General features: G+C 37.9%; 1 protein-coding gene across 1 annotated transcript in view; it reads right to left on the minus strand.

Annotated features, from left to right (window-relative positions):
- Positions 1–13,971: 13,971 nt before the first annotated feature.
- Positions 13,972–26,425, minus strand: part of LOC128744629 (pseudouridylate synthase RPUSD2) — a 510,683-nt gene continuing 498,229 nt past the window's right edge. Inside the window, exons 10-11 of the mRNA XM_053841783.1 lie at positions 22,120–22,275; positions 13,972–14,717 (exon numbers count right to left, since the gene is read on the minus strand). Of these exons, the coding sequence (XP_053697758.1) occupies positions 14,643–14,717; positions 22,120–22,275 (231 nt within the window). The 3' untranslated portion in view covers positions 13,972–14,642. The remainder of the gene's footprint in view (positions 14,718–22,119; positions 22,276–26,425) is intronic.

A 26,425-nucleotide genomic window follows, 5' to 3' on the forward strand; every position in this document is an offset into this window, starting at 1 on the left:
CGGTTGGTAACAGACGCAGAGGTGCGAAGCGTGCTCGATGGTTAGACCAAGTGGAGCAAGACCTAGAAAGTGTGGGTCATTCGAGAAATCGGAGACGGACAGCCATGGACCGAGTTTGTTGGCGGGGAACATCGCACCAGGATAAGTAAGTAAGGCATAGAACAGCTACCACCGGAGTTCGTTGACTTCAAAACTTCATATGATATCATGGGTCGAAAAGTGCTAAGGAAAATCATGGACGAGGAAGGTTTCTGGACGAGGAAGCTGATGAAAATCAAATTACTCGAATCACTCAGAGGGCTTCGTTAAGGTGATACCTGCCGTTCAACATAGGGTTCAAGATGTTATGAACCAAGCGAATATCAATGTCACGATCTTTACTAAATGTAGTCAATTTGTCTGCTTTGTCGATATTATCGGCAGAACATCAGTGACGGTGGTTGAACAGTACACCAGACTAAAGCGCGAAGCAGCACAGATTGGGTTAGAGGTAGATACGTGCAAACAAACTATATACTGACCGACGAAATCAAGGCCGGCCAACGCCGGTCGGGTGTAGCGATTGACGGCAATGAGCTCGAGGTAGTTGACGAGCTTGTCTATCTTGGCTCGCTGGTAACGGCGGACAATGACAACCAGTCGTGAGATTCGGAGACGTATTATTAGCAGAAGTCGTGTTTACTATAGGTTTCACAAACATTTGCGGCGGTCGAATAGACTAAGCCACCATATCAAATCTACCAAGTGCAGGACGCTCGTTATACCAATTGTTCTCCATGGACACGAACCTAGGACAATGTTCAGGAAGGACTACGAGAGTGCGGAGTTTTCGAGCGATGAGTGCTAAGAACGAACGAACTCTACGGTGAACTTAGTATTCAAGAAATGGTTAAAGTTGGACGAATATGGTAGGCAGGTATATCCTGGAAAGAGGGCGTTTGCTTCGAATGTGGTAGGAACACGACGACCAGGAGAACAGCGACTAAGATGAGATCAGGTGGATCGAGATCTAGTGAAGACCACGGAGTCCAAGGAATTGGAGTGCAGCAGTCAACAATCGAGCTAATTAGAGGAATTTTATTTACTAGCCTACCTCTTAGGACGGAGAGCCAATTAAGTAAGTAAGTAAGTAAGTAAGTAAGTAAGTAAGTAAGTAAGTAAGTAAGTAAGTAAGTAAGTAAGTAAGTAAGTAAGTAAGTAAGTAAGTAAGTAAGTAAGTAAGTAAGTAAGTAAGTAAGTAAGTAAGTAAGTAAGTAAGTAAGTAAGTAAGTAAGTAAGTAAGTAAGTAAGTAAGTAAGTAAGTAAGTAAGTAAGTAAGAGTTAGAAATTATTCCACCTCGATCGCCTAATTTTTGCGGACTGTGCGAGGCAGAAGTTGAGGTGGTCAAATCCAATTTACAGTGATCTTCGGGCAATGAAAGACTAACGTTTGAGAAATTTAAGTTTGTTTTGGCCCATGTCGAATTCATGGTGATTGGGTTCTACTAGTCCATTGCATTCATTGTTAAACGGCCCATGCGGGCCATTACTAGTAACGCGAGCTCAACTAATGTTTGGAAGACGATTAAAACCAGTAACGAAATTCGGGTAATTGGGCGTTTCTCGACAATAGCAATTTTACCTCTCATCCTGTAATATACCCAGCGAGGCAATTTTGGAATAATTGCTTACATTTTGAAGATATTGAAGATAATCTTAGCATTCCGGAAAAAACCGTGCTTTGCACTGAAATAATAAAACGATATTAGCCGTTCCTTCTAGTTTAAGATTCTCATATCATCGAGGCAAAACGAGTTAGAAAATTTAACAAAATTTAACGCCACATCCAACTTTAACATTCAAGCATTTCAACTCATCACAACCATGCGTAGCTGAGAACTTTTTTCAAAAATATTAAATACCTCGTAGTGTTAAAAGAAATCTCAATAGCAATAATGAATGAATGAATGCACGACGCGAGCGGATTCAGAATGGATGGATCCACCGATGGATGGTAAGCTCTGTATAAAAACGGGGAAGTCCTTAGCTAGCCTATGCTATATGTCGTAGTATTACACACGATGTGGTTCTCGCCGAATAATGACGTTGGGTGAACTGTTCGACTGTGTTCTCCGAATATGCACTTTGCATTATTGTATACATATATATATTTAAGGTATATATAGTTTTTGTAGTAGATAGGTATAGAGTAGAAGATAGAAGATTTTTTTTTTGCGGTTTGCTTGTGATTTCTGGTTTTCTGGAGATGAGCTTACACCGGTAAAGAGTTAGGTAGTGAGTAGTTCCTTCCGTTTACAGTATATATGTTGTAGATATAACATGACAAGTACAAAGATGAAACGCTTTCTGTGTATGCTGAATTTGATTTTCTGTTTTCTGTGATTGGTTGACTGTGTTCCTTTTTTGATTTCGGTTTTGTTATAAAATATTTCCCTCCTCCGTTTTCTGGATGGGGGATTTTAGCTGTTTTTTGTGGATTGTTCACTATTTATCAAACTGACTGACGATCCACTGGTCTTATGTCTAAATATCAAACTATTTGTAAAGAACTACAAGATATTGATATTTGAATGAAAAATGTATGGTTTTTTTGTTGTTGGTTGTATGATTTTCCTCAATGAATGCAATAAAAATTATTTTCTGTTTCTCCGGAAATGGCCTGGTTCTACGCTCGACTACGAGTGGTTTTTATTGTACAGAAATGTTGTTTTCAATATTGATCCTTAGCCCTGCGAATCTAAAAGTGTTTCTCCGGTTTATTGATCTACACTTATTATTGGATTTCTTTGCGATTATTATCGGTTTATTATTATTTTTTCTCACCATTATCAACTGTTCACTACGAAAAGGCACAATTTGATTCTATTTTTCTCTCGCTGCGCGCTTCTTGAATACGCTTCTTTTTTCCTTCGTGTTGTTTGAGTTCTTTTTTTTTTGTTTCACAATGCGTAGATGGATATTTATTATTCCACTTGAATCCTCAATCACCCCGGAGCGGGCTTGCTGAGCTTTTATCGAGATGTAATAAATAACTGATTTCCAACCGGAAGTGAGTTTGGATTGGCAAAACCGAAGGGTGTAATGAACCGTCTCCGGAATGGAAACGAACAAAATAGATAACAAGCTGTTATTTCCATTTTATCGACAGCAGAGATTCTTTGCTTTGGGACGCCATCACTACAGGCTACTACTGGCTGGCTGCGATTTTCTTTCAGCTGCTTCCCGCTGGTAGAAAATTCACTTTAAGGGTAAAGCTTTTTTCTCCGATTTCGGTGAATTCTCCCTGCCGCGATTCAAGATGGTATTGGTCGGTCACAAACTGTGCAGGGAATGAATGAAGCAAACGCGTGTCAATGACAGATTCCGACTAATGAAGGCAAATCAAGTTACGGCCTGTTGCTTCTTCCGATAACATTTGTCAATCGTCGTCAGTCATCCAATATTGGTTTTCACCACACTTCAATTGTGGTGAATATTTTCATTCGTCATTTAAGAATTTGTTATACAATAAAGAAAAGAAAATTTCACAATATTCAAACATATCAACTAAACATAAACACTATGAACGAATAAGGTTTTATTGTTCAACATGACGAAAAGGTTCCACTTTCGCAGAAGTTATCGATTACTAAATAAACACAGCAAACAAATATAAATAATGTATGTGCAAGTGAATTTTGGTTGTCGTTTGAGAGTCCAAGAGTGATTCTTATAAAACTAAAACATTAAATTGGAGGCTTTTTTTCGTTTAGAGCTTCGTAACAGAACATTTACTACAATGCTAACAAAGACTTAAAACTGGCGCTCTACAAAATAAAAATTGAAACATATTTTAAAAGAAATTATGCTACCGTGGCGAAAGAAAATCCAGTTTAAAGAACAACAACGACGATGGGAAGGATTTGCTTACAATAACTAGGTCTAGACTAATCCTAACAGGATAACGTAAGAAAATGTTGCGTTGAATTAAAACTAGAATTCAACGAAAATGTTTTTTTTACCACCTGGCTAAACTACAAACTAAATACAACATAAATCAACACTAACTAGATAGTAGCAAACTACAAAGAATCGTAATAGATAATTGGCGGTTTTTTTAAAAAGTCGCAGTTTCGATTAAATTAAAATTGTCTTTTATTCGTTTAATGCTTTTCGTTTCGAGTGCCCTTCGCGAGTGTGTGCGATTGGCTTCTATTAGGGATGGCGATTTTAGAAGGCGAAAATTTTGAGTGTGTGTGTTTGTGTTTGTTTTTGAGGAAAAGAAAGAAATTGTTAACCATCTCGGGCCCAGGCGCGAGGACACTACTTGTCTTTCTGATGCTGTCCGGTTTAATGCCGGGACGGCTTAAGGCAACAAATCCATCCGATCGACAGCTGTCAACTTTCCGGATCTGCTTTTTTGCTGCTGCTGCCTGTGTGAGCCAAGCATTTCCCATCAGTTTTTTTTTCTATCATCGAAAAGAATCACACGGCAAAGGAGAAAAATCAACACTACACAGCGTAGACCAACACTTACACAATAAAAATAAATCGAACAGCGTTATTCCTGCACGTCTGTTCTTTCACGTCCCTATCCTTAACCGTTGCGTTTTTTTGCTTCATTTCTGAAATGAAATAATGTCTTTTTTTGGGAAGCTTTTCTCTTCTTCTTTTTAGCGTATTTTGTTGCTCTCACTTTTGGACTTCGTAATTCGAAGTGGTCCAACAAGAGTGAGCTGAACCTGAAGGAGGCGGATGGTTGGTCGTAAAAAACTTCTACCTATTCATTGCACCACAAAGGATGCGTGCCGGAAGTTTCATCCCCTCTCTCGCCGCACTAGAAAAGAGCAAAGATCAAACTTTTTGCATATCAAAGGAAATCTTTAGTGACATTCTTTGGATGGCTACCAAATCCTAGCAGCTTGGAAGTCACATTTCCCTCTTCGGCAGGACTTGAACTTTATTTCCCTCCAGGAATGGTATTGACAGTTGCCTTCAAAGTTTGATCTCGATCTTTCCAATTAATTGTTTTTAGTTTTTCTTTTTCTTTTTGAAAAACCAACGATTGCTAGTAATTTCTACAAAAAGAAAACTAGAGCATCCTACAGCCGTTAAAAACTAGTTACCATTTTAGCAAAAATATCGCTAACATTCGCGCTTACTATAGGACAATCTCATTATCGGCAACTGATGTTGCGGTCGCCCTTCTTCTTGTTCCTACAATTAAAAATAACTCCGCAGAAGGTCCTTTTTCTGCCGCAATTGTTTTTCTCTTATGTGCTATATTGTCATTAAAGTTTTGCATTTTTTTTCATCTCATTTATCGTCATTCTGTTCAACAAGCGAATCAAAGAAAACTATTTTATGCTACTAAATTAAATTACAATCCGTGTTAAAATAAAAACGAGTATCCAAAAACACAACATGAGCTGCTGAGCTGCTGCATTGTGTTGTTTTTTTTTCTCGCTCTGTTCTTTCTGGGAACCACCAGGGATCCCACACTTCGCTTTTATTTCTGTGTTTCTATACATCTCCTCGTTATTCATTAGCATACAATAAAATTTATAATCTGTAAAGTGGGGTGGCATTTAAATGCAAAGCCGAAATAAAGTGGTCGAATGGATTGTGCGCGCTCCCATGCCATTGTTGGTTGGTTGGTTGGTGGGACCGTTCCGAAGGCGATTGCCGGATCGTTACTACATCACCGATAGTATCCATTTTCATTAGAAAGAAAAATAAAACTTAATCACAAAATAAGACTCGATTCGTTGTGCGAAAAAACAACTGAAAAAGAAGTGCTTCAAAAGTAAATTATGGAGACGCACGGTGAATCATTGGGCTAAAATGAACATTGACGACGGTAAGTAAGCTCAAACAGCCAAAAACTCTGTCCCTCAGGAGAAAGGAAGTACATAAACTAATCAACAAATTTTTGTATATTTAAACATACTAAAAATGCACATAATGCGATAACAATTACTTTTTACGTTTTGCTTCTGAAAGATTTGGGGTTAACGCAAACTGTGCAACTGATTTTCAGAGTGCAGAACAAATGGAGGGCAATGGAATGGAAAACTACGAAGAAATCTACAATTTCCAATTCGAAAAGATGATAATATCTTTTGTAAAGTTTAAAAAGATAACAGAGCACCTATCTTTTCCAAAGTTACACAAAAGAAGATCCACGATCCTACTTTTCAAAATATTGCCATTTGGGAGGGTTGGATTAAACCTTAAACAGTTGAATAGTTTTGATCTAGTTGATAACACTAAAAGAAAAACATATCTATGTGTTGGCCAAACAGCAAAAGGCAAAACCCACAGAAGGCTGAAACTTTTAAGAAAACAGATAAGAGCGTCGCTCTGGGTGACGTTATAGTCTAACCACTGCACAATATTGTTATACTCAGAACAAAACTATTTATTTCCAGTCTCATCAACTAAGTTCTGTGCGCCTTGATTTGCATATTCAACTAACCTCTGATTGTAAGTTCTGTCTCTGTGCACCGTGATTTGCATATTTGCATTTGCAAACCTGCAAATAGCGTCCCGAAAAATGACGTCTTCTAAGCGAGAGCAACGAAGATTTAAAAATTTTCTTGGTTGTGTCAATTATTTGATTCGTGATGCTGAGCAATTTTGGAACATCTAATACAGTGGACCCCCGTTCGTTAGAACGATTCCTCATGCAAACTAACGGGGCTACTATTTAAATTGAACATTTTAGCATTTTGCTTGCCCCGTGAGTGGGCTGTGTAGAAAGACGCTGCACAGTGGCGTCAGTCAGAATAAAACTAAGACAAAACTAATAAAGCTGGTAAAGTAGCATGGAACTTACATATTTTACTTATAACTGTGAACTAAATTGGGGCGAAAAAAAAACAAAAAGAAGTTTTTAATCGAGCAAAAAAAATGGATTTTAGGCATTTTTATTTTAAGTTTAAACGTGAAAACCAAATCTATTCTTGCTTTTAATATATACGTTGTTAATTTCCATGCAAAAATCTACGAAAAAAGACAAAAACGAAAGAAAATATGATATTTGGAAAGTAGACTAAATTCTACATAAAATATGAAAAAATGACGGTTACCTTCCTTTCCCAAAAAAAGATGCTCAATTTTGAAAATATGAAGTCACATAGATGTCACTATTTTAAGATTTGAAGTAAATATATTTTAGAGTGTACTTGATTTTCGTCAATCTGCAAAATAAGGTGCTAATCTATAACCATTTCAATACCAAATCACGTTTTCGTGGTATGCAAACACCTAACAGGATACGATTAAAAACAGTTTGTCGAAGTTTGTGTTGAATAAAAAATATGGGAAGATATCACACAAACCTCAGATTTAAGAAATTCTCCGAAAGGCTGTAACATTCCCAGTGCTCTGAAATTTTGGAATATAGTAATTTAGTCCGTCTACTATCATAGAGAAATAATACTTCATGAAAAACTTCAACTCCATTTTGGGTGTTTTGTCCCAGTATCCACTGTGCGGCGCTGATCATACCATCTAATATAAGGGTGCGGCAGTAGTTTAGTCAGTAAAACACTCGAGTAATAACCAGAAATCATATCCGCATTTTGCGCAGATTTGCGCAAAGACTAAAAATATTGAATTTTATACAACCATGTGTTTTAGGCAATTCCGCTTTGTAATTACTTCTAGCAACACTATTCCAGATAGTTTTAAAGTCAATCTTTGAGCATTTAGCAGCTAAAGGTTAGTACCAGGTCAGCAGAGCACAAGTGACACTTTGATATTCAAATTTTAGTGAATAAATATGGTTATTGGCTGAAGAAAGAGCTAAGTTTATTCAAAGTTTATTTTTAAATGTGACTCAATGTTATGGATTGTTGAGTGTTACAAGGTCATTACTACTTCTCCTAATTATCCCAATGCAAAAAAACACAAAATAAAAATAAAAGTTCAAGTAATTATAAAACTTTTCTAAGAAAATTATTTTAGAGACACCCTAATTATTGATCTTTTTTAGTATTTTAAAACTTTTATTTTTAGTAGCCAATTGGGTTCACAGCAATAAGTAAAATATGTAAGTTCCATGCTACTTTACGAACATTTTTAGTTTTGTCTCACTTTTGTTCTGACTGGCGCCGACTGGGGCGCTAACATTTGAAAGTGCCGAAAAGCACCTTAACTTCAGAAACGTATGCAATAAAAATGGATAAGCTTCGGCTGCACTTCACGATCGCACTTCACTGTTGAGCGGCCGGAACCAGACTTCCGCGGAACGTTCTAACCTTTCTCCAGAAGGGAGGGGATGTTGTAAATGTCGGATTCAGCGGACACGAAGTGCCATACGATATCCGACTTCTTCGCTCCAGAGTGGAGCTGGCAGTACGAATAAAGCTTCGAGCGTAGTTGCTTGAAAATTTTTGCCATAGCAGTTGCAAATCTATCGCTAAAATCAGCTCATTTTGTTTAATGCATAAGTTAAGTATACCGAAGTATACTGTATAAGGGACACTCTACGAATTGTGCACGATTGTACACGCTAAATTTGGAAGGACTGATTTAGCTTAAAAAGGGCGCCAAATTACGTCTTCGCATAGGGCGCCACAACGTCACGCTACGGCTCTGGTATAATATCTAGTTTTGTTTTTATTTTCCCAATTCTTTCATACGTACTTAAAATTTTACTTGAAATTGAGCTTGAAATTGCCTTGAAATTAGACTTGGAACTGATCTTGCAATTGGACTTGGAATTGAACTTGAAGTTGAACTTAAAATGGGACATAATTGGATCTGAATTAGGACTAATTTGGACTAGCTTTACCTCAAATTCAGCTTGAAATAGCACTGAAAACAGGATTTGAAATTGAAGTTGAAACAGCATATGAAATGGGACATTAAAAGGGACTAAAAGCTTTGCTTGAAATCGAAGTCTATATCGCCAAGCAAGTTTCGAGGTACGATGTTGGTCTAACAAGCCAGTCGTCTGGGCGGTGGTTGCTAGAGTTGGTAAGATTGTTGCACTAGCCCCGTAATTGTCCTGTACTTGAATTAACCGGCTGCGGAGTCTGTCGATAAAGAAGGGTTAAGGTATAATTTGACATCAGACTTGAAATTGGACTTGAAGTTGGACTTGACAGTTTGAAATTACAATTAATTACAATGGCCTTGTAATTGGACATGAAATTATTTTTAACTTTGAACTAATTTAGAGTCTAAATTAAGTCTGATGTATGTTAAATTGAACTAGAAACTTTACTTCAAATTGAACTTGAAATACGTCAAAAATTTGAGTTGAAAATAAACTTGGCATTGGACGTGGAATTGGACTTAAAATTGAGGTTGAAATATGGTTGAATTTGTGAATTCGGAGTTAAAATTTGATTTGAAAAAGGATACGAAATTGAACCTAAAATTGAAGTTGAAATAAGACCCAATATGGGACACCATATGGGACAAGAAATTTGGCTTGCAATGGGTTGTTCTAGGATGCTTTGTAAAATAAAAATTCACCAGATGTACATCGGAACGTCGCCTTACAGGTTTGCTGTGAACGGCATAACTTCTTTCGATTCATCACAAATGGCAATACTGTAGCAGATAACAACCAAGGAACGTCTGTAATTGAACTAATTTAGGCTTACTTTACTGCAAATTGAACTATAATTTTTTTCCAATTGAATTTGGAATTTACCTAAAAATTAAACTTGAAATTAGACTCAAAAAGGGACATGAAACTGAACCTAAAATGGAATTTGAAGTAAGGTTTAAAATTGGATTTCAAATTGAAGTTTAAACTAGGCTTTAAATGGGACTTGAAATGGTACAAAAACTGGGACATGAAATTGAAATGAAATTGGGAAATTGAAAATTGGGACTTGAAATATGACATGAAATTTTACTTGAAACTGCATTCTCAGGTCACACCTCGCATCGGTTTACTTTACAATGAATTCAATAGAGAAGGTGGGGCACGTTCCCCAGCAAATGGGGGCATGAATCGTCAAATTTCGACTGACTGTTTCCCGCAGATTCTAAGTATACTCGGTACTAAAACTTTTTTAATTCTCTAATCGGACATGTAATTGGAATTGAAATTGGATTTAAAATTGGACTTAAATTGAACATAAGTGGACCTGAATTAGGCCTAATTTGGACTTGGACTTCCCTACTACCACGGTTGTTACAAATAAGTTGTATCAACGGATATATGACAAATTCTTGTCGTAAATAAGTTGTTGCAACAAAAAAGGAAAACTGTGCTGCTTGGGCTGACTTGAAGCAAATCAAACTGGACTTATAATTGTATTGAAGTTTATGGAGCGTCTCAGTAGAATACGAAACCTTGGAATTAAAAAGAAAGAAAATTTATCCAAATTAATTGTACTATGTATTCTACATAGTAGAATTAATTTGGATAAGTTTTCTTTTTATTTAATTCCAGGTTTATAATTATGGCTGAAACAAGACTTTAAACAGGACATAAAATTGGGCCTAAAATAGGTTATGATACTGGAATTAAAACAGAACTCCAAATTTTACTTGAAATTGAATTTGAAATCGGACTTGAAACTTGACTCGAGATTAGACTTGAAGGTGGATTTGACACTTTACTAGAAATTGGAATTAAATAGGTCATGTAATTGGACACAAGCCTTAACTAGAATTTAAACTAATTAGGACCTAATTTATTTTAAATTAAACTAGAAATATTACTTCAAATTAAAGTTGAAATACTTCTAAAAATTGGCCTTGAAATTAAACTTGCTATTGGAACTTGGACTTAGGAGTTTAAATTTGATTAGGAGTTTAACAGGACATAAAATTGAACCTAAAATTAAAGTTGAAATAGGACTTAAAATGGAACTTGAAATGGGACATAAAATGGGCCAAGAAATTTTGCTTGCAATTTATTATTGTAGGACGCTTTTGAAAAAAAAAATCATCCGCTGGACATCGGAACGCCGGCTATCAAGATTACTGTGGAAAGCATAACTACTTTCGGTTCATCATAATTGGCATTACTGCAACAAATAATAATCAAGGAACGTCTGATATTGGACCAATTCGGACGTACTTTACATAGAGTTAAACCACAGAGAACAGATTACCAGGCTCGGAAAAAGTAATCGATTTTTTGTGTGTAAAATCTGCCGGTGGCGCCCTCCAGAAATAGTTTGCCAAACGCATAAAAAATATGCATGCACCTTTACCAATATTACTTTGTGCTGCACTTACATAGTAGCGATGGCAGCGACATCAAGTTTTAGTTTGCCACTTACAACTCGAGGGGTGCTCCATCGTGAGATTCCTCGTTGATAACATAAAAACCTTTTACACACTTTTCATTAATTACCTGGTAGTCTGTTCTCTGTGGTTGAACTAGAAATTTTACTTTAAATTGAAACTTGAAGTTGGACTTGAAATTAGACTCGGAGAGTGACATGAAACTGAACCTAAAATTGAAGTTAAAATAAGGTTTAAAATTGGATTTCAAATTGAAGTTGAAACCACATATTAAATGGGACATAAAATGTGCCTTGAAATGGGACCGAAACTGGGACATAAAAATTTACTTGAAATAGCATTCTCAGGTCACGACGAATGACGAACCGTTTTGAATTACATTAATTTTAATAGAGAAGGGGGGGGCCAATGAAGCCACGTATCGTCCAATTCGGGCCAACTATCTTCCGCAGTTCTTAGTTATATGCTGTACTAAAACTTAAAAATGTTAAATGAGAAAAAAAGTGATTTTCCATGTGAATCTATAAAACCATAAATGACGCAAAATATTTGCTACACAAATACAGTCACTCCACAATCATGGGTCACACACAATTATGGGCCATTTTAGCTTTATCTGCCAGTTAATTTGTGAATTGCGTGAACACTTATTGATTGATAAAATTGTTACTCATGAGAAGCTGTAATAATTTGATCAATCATTATGTGATATTTAAACGGAAATTAGCCGCTAAAGCTAAAGTGACCCAGAATTGTGTGTGTGACCCATGATCATGAACTGACTGTACTTCACAGATACGCAAAAATACTAAAGCACTGAAGAAGATTAAAAATAACGAAATAAGTATATTTGTGAAAAATTTGTTCAAGTCACTGCATTCGGATTTGTGCTGCTGTAAAAACAGAGGTATGCCAACAGAGTTTGGAAAAGAACTGCAAGTCGACTGTGACTGTAGTGGTACGATGGGACATGTGTCCCACTTGCTCTGAAAGATTTAATCAAGACAAAAAATTATTCAAGGTGTAACTCGAAAGCCTGGTGAATTCAATTTATTCTTCCGATTGAAAATTACGAAAAAAAGATCCAATTGCATGTCCAATTTCAAATCCAGTTTTAAGTATAATTTTAAGATTAATTTCAAGCCCACTTTAAACTCTGATTTTCGACACCGAAACTGTATGTACTTTGAAATTTGAATTAAAAAAAATCCTTATCAATTAAATAGTAACACACAAATCGTTCCATTCTCAAACTGAATATTTTAATGAAGCCCGCGTTTGTGCTTCGAAACAAAGAACCTGATTTTCGAAACTCAAATTATAGTAATAAATTGATAAAAATGTGATACAATAGCGCATGCTGGTTGCGTGTGTATTTTTTGTGGCATACTAAACAAAACTTGCGTCTAAATGGCTGCAAAATGGCATCTAATACGAAAGCTTAATGGCTTAACCTCAAAAAATCAATGATAGTAAATATCTTCCATTATTACTGTAAACCAAACTGATAAATTGTTCATTGTGCATGATTACGATACACAAAATCAAACTAATTAACGCATGATGGTATGAATGTCAATTAGTTCGAAATAAATAGTTTCTAAAATGAATGAAATATTAAAGATGACAAGCTGTCAAAAACGTTAAGAAGCGCTTTGAACTAACCAAAAGAAAATCCTACTCGACAAACTGAAACATAATATTTTTGCACTTACGCGGTACACAAATTGAATCCGGACTTGTATATCATTTTAATTACAGACGATTGATGAAGATTGATAAATTAAATGAACCAATCGACTACGGCATTGAAGGCCCACCGACTATAGTAAACGATCCGCAATTCTCAACCAAACGGTCCCCCTTCCCTTGAAAAAAAAACACAAACAGCCCCGTTCATTCGAAATTTAATGTACGTACGTATGTAATTCGATTGTGTGTGATAGATTCAACCCCGGGAACGCATCGGGAATGCAATCCGCAGGCCCGAAAATAACAACACACTCGTTGTTGCATTCCGCTGTACTGTACTGTACGCTGTGCGTTTAAAAATTGACATAAATTAGCGTTTGCCCTATAGTGTGTCCAGCGAGGCAGCGTAGGCGGCTGGTTCTGCGGTGGCACCACTGAGCGAACGAATAAATTCAATTTCGCTTTAATTAAACTCGTTATAAATCGGAAAGGTTTAAGAGGCACAAATATTTGTCACAGCACAGCGTGTGTGCGTGTGGACAGAAAAATTAATGACAATTTCGTTAGTAGCAATAGCAAAAGTTCAGACTGATAAACGGGGCACTTTTCTGTTCTGCTCGGCAGAGCGCGGGGATGGATGCAATGGGATTATCTAACCTAATAGTTGTGCAGCTAAGTGAATTCAATATGTCCGTGTTTGGATTCCTTTGCGCTCTATGCTTGGCCTTTTGGCGCCCTGCTCCGTGAGTCTAAATAATCAATTTTGCAGTGGCAACGAAAACGACAAATTGAAAATGTTATATTCATGTGCGCCACCGACCGGACCGAACCGACCCGGCGTGACTGTGGTTGTACGAATACACGACAGAGCGGCTGAAATGAACACAGGACCACGGGACGATAGAGATGGAGATCATGACCGTGATGACGGTTATGACGTGGAATTATTACCAAGCAAATTCAGATGTTGGTCGTTTTCTTTTTGCTGAGTCTCGTCGTTGACTCTGACGACGGACAGCGAAAAAAAAAACAGTCACAGTCCCTATCATTAGAATGAACTTAATGGATTTTAGATGTGTATATCTAGCTTTGTTATTTTCTGCACAGCATAAATGTGCATAATCTCTACCGTATCTGCTCAGCCATTAAAACTGATGCGATTAGATCTCTTTAGCTATCAAAACTGTATGCTTATAAAAACGAAGCGTTTGTCTCTTTATCCTTTTCTCGCATCATCTTCCATACCATGAATATCTTATCGCTTGTTGCTCAAAATTTCCTCTATGCAATAACGTTTTCTGCTGCAGTTAAATACTATAAAACTTAGAAACTACGCTTGCCCTAATGTCGCCTCCTTCTTTTGCGCTAAAGAATTTGAAATTTGTCTTCAACCTTCCTCTACTATGTAAGCGGCGTGTTCGTCCACCCACGCCGAAATCGAAGGTTTGCATAATCAATTTTCATTACTTAACACTTGGTCGCCAAACTACGAATGCTCTGGCTACCGTCTAGTTGTCTTTTTTCATCATTTTTCTCTTCTCGGTTTCCGGAACACTGGATCGAATCACACACAGTTAGCTATTTGGTCACAGAATTTTTTTTCTTTAATATTTTTTTTTTGTTTGCTTGTTTTGCTGCTTACTTGGGTGAGATCAGCTCACCTCGCCGCCGCCGCCGGCCTGCTGACTGACGGAACCTGCATGCTAATGTATTTCCAGCATGTAATCCAGCAGGCAACCGGACGTCATTCATTCGAAGTCATTCTCGGGCCAATCTACGCGAGCCCAGTCTGGCAGTTCGGTTTCATATTCCCATCCGGGTCCCTGTAAATGGAAGGAGGTAAAACAAAAAAAATCACATTAGTCGAGTTGAATTCATTTCGAATGGAGACGCAAGATGGTTGGTTGGGACAGATGGAGACCGTCTGGTTTTTTGTTATTTCTGGTTTGCAATTCAACTTGAGAGTAAAAGGTCCGGTGCAGTGTGGTTTTCAAATAAACACACAACAAAAAACCCATTTTCAATGCACGCGAGGTACAGAGTGCACTTTTCAACAGTTTGTAGCGACAAATTAGCACCACGCCTGCCCGCGACTTTGTATGCAAAAAATGTGTCTACGTACACTGATGTTGATGGTTAAAAAGTATAAATTCATTTTGCAAGACAACTCAACTTGGTTGGAGACAGCACACCACCGAGTAGATGAAAGACATTTATCACCGACGGAATGTGCATTTGCGAGAGAGAGGTTTCCCATTTGGCGAATGGAATGGTTTGCCGCGGTTGCGTAAGATGGTAATAAAATTATTTAAACCGTTAATAAGGAAAGATTAGCGGGTTTGATAGATGCAACATTTGTAAAACTTGGGTAGAAAAGAAAAGTGAATTAAAAATTGTACTTAAACAAATTTAGAACCAACGCGAAGTTGAAAAAAAATATTTCAGCGCTAATCCAGGTAACCAATAAGCATTAAAATAAAGAAGTAAATCAGCTGTTTATTGATATTTCTGCCATTTTTACTGCAGGTATACAGCAACGGTTTTTGATGGCATAGCTATTGCAAATTGTCATAAAAAATTCTATTTGAATTCTTTTTGTTAGTAATCGCTGCATATAATCATTGTCAGCACTCTAGAAAGTGTAACAGTACAATTTTGCCAAAATAGTTTTCAAATAGCCTTTAAGGTGACTTAATCGCTTATTGGCTTACATTTGAATTGCATTGGTATTGCTTATTGGATACTTAGCAAGCATAAAAAACTCATTTCTTTTGCGACAGTCGATAGTAATTCAATCTTTTAGTCTACTTCACTCTTCTCTTCTCTACTCTATTCTATTCTATTCTATTCTATTCAATTCTATTCTACTCTATTCTACTCTACTGTACTCTACTCTACTGTACTCTACTCTACTCTACTCTACTCTACTCTACCCTACCCTACTCTACTCTACTCTATTCTACTCTACTCTACTTTACTCTACTCTACTCTACTCTACTCTAATCTACTCTACTCTACTCTACTCTACTCTACTCTACTCTACTCTACTCTACTCTACTCTACTCTACTCTACTCTACTCTACTCTACTCTACTCTACTCTACTCTACTCTACTCTACTCTACTCTACTCTACTCTACTCTACTCTACTCTACTCTACTCTACTCTACTCTACTCTACTCTACTCTACTCTACTCTACTCTACTCTACTCTACTCTACTCTACTCTACTCTACTCTACTCTACTCTACTCTACTCTACTCTACTCTACTCTACTCTACTCTACTCTACTCTACTCTACTCTACTCTACTCTACTCTACTCTACTCTACTCTACTCTACTCTACTCTACTCTACTCTACTCTACTCTACTCTACTCTACTCTACTCTACTCTACTCTACTCTACTCTACTCTACTCTACTCTACTCTACTCTACTCTACTCTACTCTACTCTACTCTACTCTACTCTACTCTACTCTACTCTACTCTACTCTACTCTACTCTACTCTACTCTACTCTACTCTACTCTACTCTACTCTACTCTACTCTACTCTACTCTACTCTACTCTACTCTACTCTACTCTACTCTACTCTACTCTACTCTACTCTACTCTACTCTACTCTACTCTACTCTACTCTACTCTACTCTACTCTACTCTACTCTACTCTACTCTACTCTACTCTACTCTACTCAACCTCAAGTAACGGAAGCAGCTCAAATCGTAACTCGTTTAATCTCGTGAAACAGTAGTCTGTTTATTACCATGTATAACCAAACCATGTATTATCAAACCATGTATTACCAAATAATAATAATAATAATCTACCTACTAGCCCCTTTTTAGAAAGTCGGCGAGCAAAATTTCATTTGTATCCTAAAATACAGAGACCATGATCCTGGCTATTGATAATGAACCGACGCAAGAGCTTTTTTGCACCCAGTTCACATCTCCAAATAGCGTTCCAAATTATGATGTAATTTGTTTTTCCTTTTTACTTCAGAGCATTTGTAAAAATTATTGTTTAAAGTGGACCGAAGCGTCTCAAAATTTGATTAAAAGTTTGATGAAAGATATGCAGGCAGGGTTAATTGACTAATAAGTGAAATCAATATTTTAAAAATTCAAAGTCTCCAACTACCAAATGATAATTTCTGGCCTTTGGTTTGCCGAAGATCAACAAAGCCACCGATAAGGACCGCCTACCAGCAGAGCTCTACAAACATGGTCGGAAAATGCTGGCGACCCAAGCAACAATTTTAAAGCCGTATGGTTGTATTTGAATTTTATGAAGGTTTATTGCGGAATTGATCATTACCTGTGGTTTTATTATGATACTAGCTGACCCGACAAACTTCGTATTGCCACAAATTGAATTGTGCTGTACATAAATCGTGAATCTCGGATGACCTTTGCCACAATCTTAAATTTTGCAAGTTTCTGGGGAGTTCATGGGTGTTTTAATATACAAATTTTCCTCACAGTAAAGTAAAAAACAACTCCCCCCATTGCCTGATAAAATAAAGTGAATAGCATTTAAATATTCGCCATCATTACAAACCATTCCGGTGAATACCGTTTTGCGGCACACCAATTCTCGGTTGACCATAACGCGGAATATTTAAAAGAGTTTCGCAAAATACCATTTCACGAAAAATCTTACGCGGGATTTTCACGGAAAATCTTTTCGTAGAAAGTACCATTTCACAGGGATGACCCAACTGAAGGAAAGTAATAGAGGTCAGTAGATCTAAGAAAATAAATAAACCTAGATAGAGGTGATCTCTACGGGGGACTGCCTCCTGCAGGGGCCGGCGCTTCCGACGGCAGGTTGCCGGCAACACTCGCGGCCTGTGGTCGTCTCGCGCTGAATTATCTAATGTTACTAGTTGTATGTTCATAGTTTTTGGTGGTCTTGTTATTGACTAATATTTCATGAAAGAGTCTAAAATTTCTCGAGTTCGATTAGTTTTTGAGTTACGCAAAAAATTCTTTTTCATTTGTATGAGAGCTCTTATCCCCCTACCACAGGGGTGAGGGGTCTCAAAGCATCATTAAAAAAATTCTTGCCTCCAAAACACTCCACATACCAAATTTGGTTCCATTTGCTTGATTACTTCTCGAGTTATGAGGAAATTTGTATTTCATTTGTTTGGAAGCCCCCCTCTTAAAAAGGGAGAGGGGTCCTAATTCATCATAGAAAAAATTCATGCCTCCAAAAGCACCCACATGCCAAATATGGTTCCATTTGATTAATTAATTCTTTAGTTATGAGGAAATTTGTATTTCATTTGTATAGGAGCCCCCCTCCTAAAGCAGGGAGAGGTTTCAATATACCATAGAAAAAATTCTCGTCCCCAAAAACACCCACATGTCAAATTCCATTTGCTTGATAAGTTCTCGAGTTATGCAGAAATGTGTGTTTCATTTATATGGGAGCCCGCCCTCTTAGGGGGGAGGGGTCTCTAACCATCATAAGAACCTTCCCTGGCCCCAAAAACCCCTATATGCCAATTTTCACGCCGATTCAGTAGTTTTCGATTCTATAAGGAACATTCGGGCAGACAGACAGAAATCCATTTTTATAGGTATAGATTTGTATGGGAGCCCCCCCCTCTTAGTGGGGGAGGGATCTCTAACCATCATAAGAACCTTCCCTGGCACCCAAAACCCTTACATGCAAATTTTCACTCCAATCGGGTCAGTAGTTTTCGATGCTATAAGGAACATAGAGCTGACAGAAATCCAGAGTTCAACACCGAAGTCATTTTTTAAACGAGGCCGTATTGCTATATTCTAGTATTTTTAAGGCTAACAAACGAAAATTCATCGAGCAAAGTCTGTTGCAGAAAAAGAGTTATTATCAATAAGTTTTAATGTCACAGGAAGCAGCTAAACTGATTTTGCTAGAAATAGAGATTGACTAATTGAATACATTTATTTTGTTTTCAAAAATTGCAATATTTCGATGGCGCGTTGATTTTATTCACCTATCATGCTAATGTGCACGAAAAAATTTAATGCGCATATGCTGCACAACTACGGAGATTGCTGAAAAATTGTTATATAGGATATTTTATTATGGTCGCTAAAAACCAAATCGACCCGGATGATATGACAGTAAAGCTTAAACTTTCTGCTCACGGATATACTTTCAAGTTAACAAAGCTGGTGGACAGATTTAGCTTTTTATCAGAGTAAGCTGTACGCTTTATAGCTTTGTAACGAAAAACTTCGTTAAATTATGGCAGTGGCTGTTGAGCAGCGAAAGGGATACTCGGTTTTATTACTGCTTTTAGCAAATGGGACTACTTGAGCTTATAACCTGATTCTTATAGGGGTTATGAGAACCTTCTGAAGAGTGTGCCACTTGGTCGGGTCGTAGTTTTATAGCGGTCATCAGAAAATTTTGGTGAAGCTCATGGTTTTATTAGCAGTTTTATTAAATTGGTCGTGCAAACCGCTAGAGGAACGTAATAAAACTTAAAATTGTTACTTGGGAATGGAGCTACACTGGGGTTTTCCAAGATTTGGGTTGAAAAGACCCTACCAGAGGAATGGAAAGAAGGAGTGGTTTGTCCCATCTCTCATCTACAAAAAAGACGGGCTGATCGTGACATAACGCTGGTAAACGCCTCAAGATACTTTCCCAGATCCAATTACGCCGATTGTCACCGATAGCATAAATTTTTACCATCCGACAGATCTTGCAGAAATGCCGTGAATACAACGTGCCCACGCATCACATTTTTATTGACTTCAAAGCAGCATACGATACAGTCGATCGAGACCAGCTATAGCAGATTACGTGGTTTCCGGACAAACTGACGCGACCGATCAGAGCTATATTGGATCGAGTGATGTGTTTCGCAATTTGGGGACACTACACTCTACTCTCTCCCCCTTTGAAACACGGCGAGGGTTGATATGAGATCATGGCTTATCCTGCATGCTGTTCAATATCACTTTTGACGGGTTGATCCGACGAGTGGGCATCGAAATGATAGGCACAATTTCCACCAAAACTAGACAACTCCTAGGCCCGTTTTCCATTTGAAAGCAGATGATATATGATAATAAAAATATGTTGAACAAATTTTCCAAAAATAAAAAAATATATAAAAACGATCCATACAGGCTCTATATAGGTCCGTGCAACTGAGAAACAACACCCGCTTGCTGATAAGGTGAAACGTGTGGATGATGTAGTGAAAAATGGCAAATCCTTCATAGGCGATGCATGGAAAAACCTTCGATCTTCAAATCCTGTTCAACCCAGGATAAAGGTCTTTCTAAAAATTCACAAACCTGGGATTGAGATAAAGGAAATTGTATCACCACTGGAAGTACCAGCTGAAAAAATTGGAAAAATGGTTGGTGAATAAATTCCAAGCGATGCTAAAAAAGTGGCGACGTGGTGGTTTGTTTTCGAGCGTTCTGGTGTATAAATCTATGAATATTTTAAAAGACTGGCTGCTTTCGCTGCACAGTGATAGTAATTTGAAAAACAAAATAATTAAGTATTTGTTGTAAACCAAACTGTGTATGGAAGAATACTATTTCACGAGCAACTTTAGCGATGAATCCAAGCTGTCAAGAAGTTTTTTATATCACCGGGGTGTGATGCAAGTTGTAGGTGAGTTTGGCATCAAGCAGTACCCCAAGATCGTTAACTTGATCGAGTCTAGTGAGTACATACTCATTTATTTGATAGTTGTAAACGATTGGACTGGCGGTGCGGTGGAAAGTCACTACTTCATATTTCGGAATGCTAATAACAAGCCAGTTTTTCCTGCCAACCGACAAACAAATCCAAGAGCCTCTGCAGCTGCACACTGTCTTCAGCCTATGTCTGCTTGCATCCAACTCCAAGCAGCGATGCAGTGATGTTGAAAAACAACACAGACAGGAAAGGTCCCGTGTTGCTGCCTTGAGGTACACTCCAGCAGTTAGTAAACACAAGTATAAAATTACTCACTAGTATTTCAAATAGGTTGGATGGCCGACGATGGCCACTTTTGATAAAAGGAAATATAAGCTTCCAGATATCCGGAAATTTCCCATGCTTGAACGATTTATTGAAAATAAGGCACAAAGGCGTGCAACAAAACGCACATTGTTACTCGGGATGCGCTCCCATAATTTTTTTAACTTTGTGCTAGATAGCAATTCGTTTGTTAAATAATATGAAGCATGTAATGCTCGAGGTGTTTGTTAGAATTTTTGCTATTGTTACATGTCTCCAATACGACAGAATTTATCAGGAAAAAAACGTTTCCAGACCAGAACAAATGTTATATTTTTTCCAATGCCATCATCGCTTGGTTATCAACTCATGTTTCATAGCCAGACTGAGTCAGAGCTACAGGGCTATCTGCTAGAACGGTCCAAAATAATTGTCCAGTAACATTATTGTTATGGTTTAACAGCAGGTTTGAAACTTTTGTGGAAAAATATTTTTTATTAACCTCAATTTAACATAAAACAGCTGGTAACTAAATAGCTACAAGTAACACGATCTAGTAGAGTATAGAACATCCTCTAAGTAATATCGTACAAATTCATTTTATAATTAGAACTGACCTAACCATGATGGCTACTCATGTTGTGTACTGCGTCAACAGTCCTAACGTTGTTTTCGGACCGTGGCTACAACTATCTTAGTGCTAGATCCCTCCCCAAAGCTGAACAAATAGACGAGAGAGTGCACTACGAAAGTGATATGTTGCCTGCTTGTTAAACATTTTATCATCGAAGTAACGAATTCAGGGAATTGAAACATAATCCGCCCTTTCCGAGCATGCTGAATCCGGGCAGTGAAATCTATAAAGCACATGCCTCTAGCAGCCAGCAGCCAGTAGCCAGCGCCATGGTGATGATTGCCATTAACTGTTCCGCACAGTTGAAATGCAGTAAGAGGTCCTCTCTGTTCGTACTCTCCGTCCGTCTTCGTCGTCGTCATCGCCATCAAGGCTCTATCGGCAGAGGCCGCATATTGTGCACGCCATTTTAAGTTTTAATTATAATACCATGATAATCCGTACACATACGGAATGGCACACGATTCTGTGAGCAGGATTTTACGCATCCTACGGCGTGACCACTTGATACTTATTTAATTGCAGTGGTACGTTAGGTACTTGAAATTTACCCTTTCGAAATATGTAGTCTAACCCAACCTACCCAACCAGAGAAATCATAAGCGGTGAATAATTACTAGCAGACTCACCTTGTACTTCCAGGCGTGTAAGTACATAACCAGATCCTGCGGTTTGGGATCCCTGTAGCGAACCTTGCACTCGTAGCAGTGCTTGTCCGTGGTCATCTTATCCGGATTAAAGGCCAAATCGGGCGATTCGTGCCCGGTTTGGGTTGCAACGGTGACCTGAAAAAAAAACAAACAAAATGGAATTGATTTTCAGTAATTTTTATTCTTGCGCTGCAAGTTTTATGTAGAATTCAACAAGACCGGAACGTTAATCCCTTCAACCAACATAATGACACGTGCTATTTGTTTTGAGAAATAATGTATAAATAACAACATTTTATTCCTGGTGCTCATCTGTACTGAGCAAACTTCTCCGTGACTAAAAGAAAAAAGAACAACTGTAAAGTCACTATAAAATAAGTTCACTACGAGTCGTTCCATTACAAATAAACACATCCTATTCGCTTACCACCCTCTCTCTGCCTGCCTGCAGGAAAGCTCGTAAACGTGCCCATTTACTTCAGACGAGCAAGCTTGTACAAACGAACGCAACGGCGGCGATGGTCTAATGCGACACGATGGGCCTGTCCAGTCGTTGATGACGGGCAAGCAAGCAAGCGGAAAGGCAGCGGGCAGGCCACGAAAACAATTTCAGTTATCACCCTGTTTTGCATACAGTTTTATTTTGCCTGACTTCATACGGTAAAGCACAGCCAAAGTCGTAAATTTACTCCCACTCTTTTTCGCTACAGCGGCAAAGCTTCAGTTACAAGTCAGTCAATGGGCGGTCCACAGATGGGTGAACCCGGACAATGTTCGCACGTATGATGGGAATGCTTATACCCAAGTGTGAGATTGGTCGGTTCACGGATTTTTGTTTTCTGACAATTGATGAACTGTTTCTGATGAGAGGGCTTAAAGGACAAGTGCCACTCGGACAGGCGAACAGATAATGTGTCGAAATTCGGTGGAGGGGTTTTTTGCGGATCATAAATGCTGATATGGTGATTGAAATCATGAGAATTATTATGTTGAATAGAAGTTTCAAAAAATGATTATGAATATGCGCATACATATATAATTTAATAGGGTTAAAAATGGGTTCTACCAGCTCATTCTGGGGCACGACTAGAGTTTCTGTGATCGACTAGATATGACCAGAATCTTGGTTTATATTTTCGGCAAAATATTTCCATTGTGCAGTGCGTAGAATATTTCAGTAAAAAAAAGTATAGCTAAAACAAATGTCGCTCGATTTTATTTTACAGATTTCATTAAACATTTAGCTAGAATTTTTAGAAAGTATTTGGAAAGGGAGGAAGTGTCTGATGCTAAAAATGATTAATTGGAAGAATTGAAAAATTTCGATATAGACCAAAAATAACCCAATATATGCAATGGTAGATGAGGCTCGCATCCACGTTCTTCCGGTTGGTATCCGAATGTTTTACTCATCAAACTACTACCGCCCGTTATATTAGGTAGTCTAATACTTAGTTTTGTTTTATTCTATCATTCCCGTTTACGCACCACAAACTCCTTTGCGACGATATTAGTTTTGAATGACTGCTCTTTGTTTCTACATGTTAATGATTAGAAAAAAAATTCACAGCATTTCATGCTTAATTTATTGTAATTTTAGGAAACCACAGAGGATTTATACTTCCCGCTTGACTTCGAGGTACAACACTGGTCTAATAAGACAGGCGTCGCCTGGGACTCGACTGGGATAGGTTGTAAGAGTTAATAGGATCGTAGCACTAGCCTACAACTGTCCTCTACTCTTACAGCAAGGAAACGACTTGGAAATGCACCAAACTAAAACTACTAAACCAAACCAAAAGCTAAAATAGTTTGATGTAAAGATCGTATTGTACAGATATTATTGGTTGCAAACTTGGTTTTCTGACAAAAAACTGTTCTGCAATACTCTCGAAACCAAGAAAATGATTGATTATATGCAGCAACCCTTGTCTGAATTTGGACAAAGGTTGGTCGTCCAAATGCCTAGCCCACTTTATGGCTACCAAATTCTGCTTCAAGAACCGATTCGGATGTCTACTGGCACTGTAAGACCTATAGCCTTCTCGAGCGAGGCTATTCCGGATATTTTATTCCGATGGGTATTCTATTTGGGTGATCTGTAATCTTCTTGGGTGAATAGCCTTACCTTCCTCCTAAAGAAGAATGACGAGCCTTTGATTTTACTAGTCGCTGCGCTGTTATTAAAATTTTCATGGTTCTGGTGATTTATTTTTCTTCGGTGTTACACAAATAAACACAAATCAAAGAATTGAAGTCACAAATCTAGGCTTATGAAAATTATATTTCTTTGATTTGTGTTATTTTCTCGAATAATGACATTGATTCGTTTAATTTTGTAACTGTGAATGGACCACATTGCACTGGATCAAATTTCTTTCTACCTTCATTCCTCAAATAAACTAGACCTCCTACATTATAATTGTTTATTGGATTATTTGATTTGTTCTAGCTATTTGAGTTAGTTTCGAATTAGGATTCTTTATCTATACCTATAAAGAAGGATTTCTGTCTGTCTGTCCTGTGTTCCTTATAGAATCAAAAACTACTGAACCAATCGGCGTGAAAATTTGCATGTAGAGGTTTTTGGGGCCAGGAAAGGTTTTAGTGATGGTTAGAGACCCCTCCCCCCACTAAGAGGGGGGGCTCCCATACAAATGAAACACAAATTTCTGCATAACTCGAGAACTAATCAGCAAATAGAACCAAATTTGACATGTGGGTGTTTTCGGTGACAAGAATTTATTCTAGGGTAATTTGAGACCCCTCCCCTCTTTATAAGGGGAATTATAACTCCTCTCCCCTTTAAGAGGGGGGGTTTCCATACAAAATTTCCTTATAACTCGAGAACTAATCAAGCAAATGGAACCAACTTTGGCATGTGAAGGTTTTCGAGGGCAAGAAAATTTTCTAAGTTGAATTAGGACCCCTCCACACTTTAAGAGGGGGGGCTCCTGTACAAATGAAATACCAATTTCCTCCTAACTCGAGAACTAATCAAGCAAATGGAACCAAATTTGGCATGTGTGTGTTCTTGAAGACAAAATTTTTTTCTATGATGAATTGGGACCCCTCCCTACTTTAAGAGGGGGGGGGGGCTCCTATACAAACGAAATACAAATTTCCTTATAACTCGAGAGCTAATCCAGCAAATGGAACCAAATTTGGCATGTAGGTGTTTTTGGAGGCAAGAATGTTTTCTATGATGAATAAGAACCTCTCCCCACTTTAGGAGGGGGGGCTCCTATACAAATGAAATACAAATTTCCTCATAACTCGAGAACTAATCAAGCAAATAGAACCAAATTTGGCATGTGGGTGTTTTCGGTGACAAGAATTTATTCTATGGTAAACTGAGACCCCTCCCTCTTTATAAGGGGAATTGTAACTCCTCTCCCCTTTAAGAGGGGGGGCTTCCATACAAATTTCCTCATAACTCGAGAACTAATCAAGCAAATGGAACCAACTTTGGCATGTGAAGGTTTTCGAGGGCAAGAAAATTTTCTACGGTGAATTAGGACCCCTCTCCACTCTAAGAGGGGGGGCTCCTGTACAAATGAAATACAAATTTCCTCCTAACTCGAGAACTAATCAAGCAAATAGAACAACATTTGGCATGTGGGTGTTTTTGTTGGTGACAAGAATTTATTCTATGGTGAATTGAGACCCCTCCCTTCTTTATAAGAGGAATTATAACTCCTCTCCCCTTTAAGAGGGGGGACTTCCATACAAATTTCCTCATAACTCGAGAACTAATCAAGCAAATGCAACCAAATTTGGCATGTGAAGGTTTTCGAGAGCAAGAAAATTTTCTATGGTGAATTAGGACCCCTCCCCACTTTAAGAGGAGGGGCTCCTGTACAAATGAAATACAAATTTCCTCATAACTCGAGAACTAACCAAGCGAATTGAACCAAATTTGGCATGTGTGTGTTTTTGGAGACAATTTTTTTTTTCAATGATGAATTGGGACCCCTCCCCACTTTAGGAGGGGGGGTCCTATACAAACGAAATACAAATTTCCTCATAACTCGAGAACTAATCCAGCAAATGGAACCAAATTTGGCATGTGGAGGTTTTTGGAGGCAAAAATATTTTCTACGGTAAATTAGGATCCTTCCACACTTCAAGAGGGAGGGCTTCTACACAAATGAAATACAAATTTCCTCATAATTCGAGAACTAATCAAGCAAATGGAACCATATTTGGCATGTGGGTGTTTTTGGAGGCAACCATTTTTCCCATGATGAATTAGGACTTCTTACCTTTTTAGGAGGGGGGGGGG

Source organism: Sabethes cyaneus, chromosome 3 (genome assembly GCF_943734655.1).
Source record: "Sabethes cyaneus chromosome 3, idSabCyanKW18_F2, whole genome shotgun sequence".
In the NCBI taxonomy this organism is placed as follows: Eukaryota; Metazoa; Arthropoda; class Insecta; order Diptera; family Culicidae; genus Sabethes; species Sabethes cyaneus.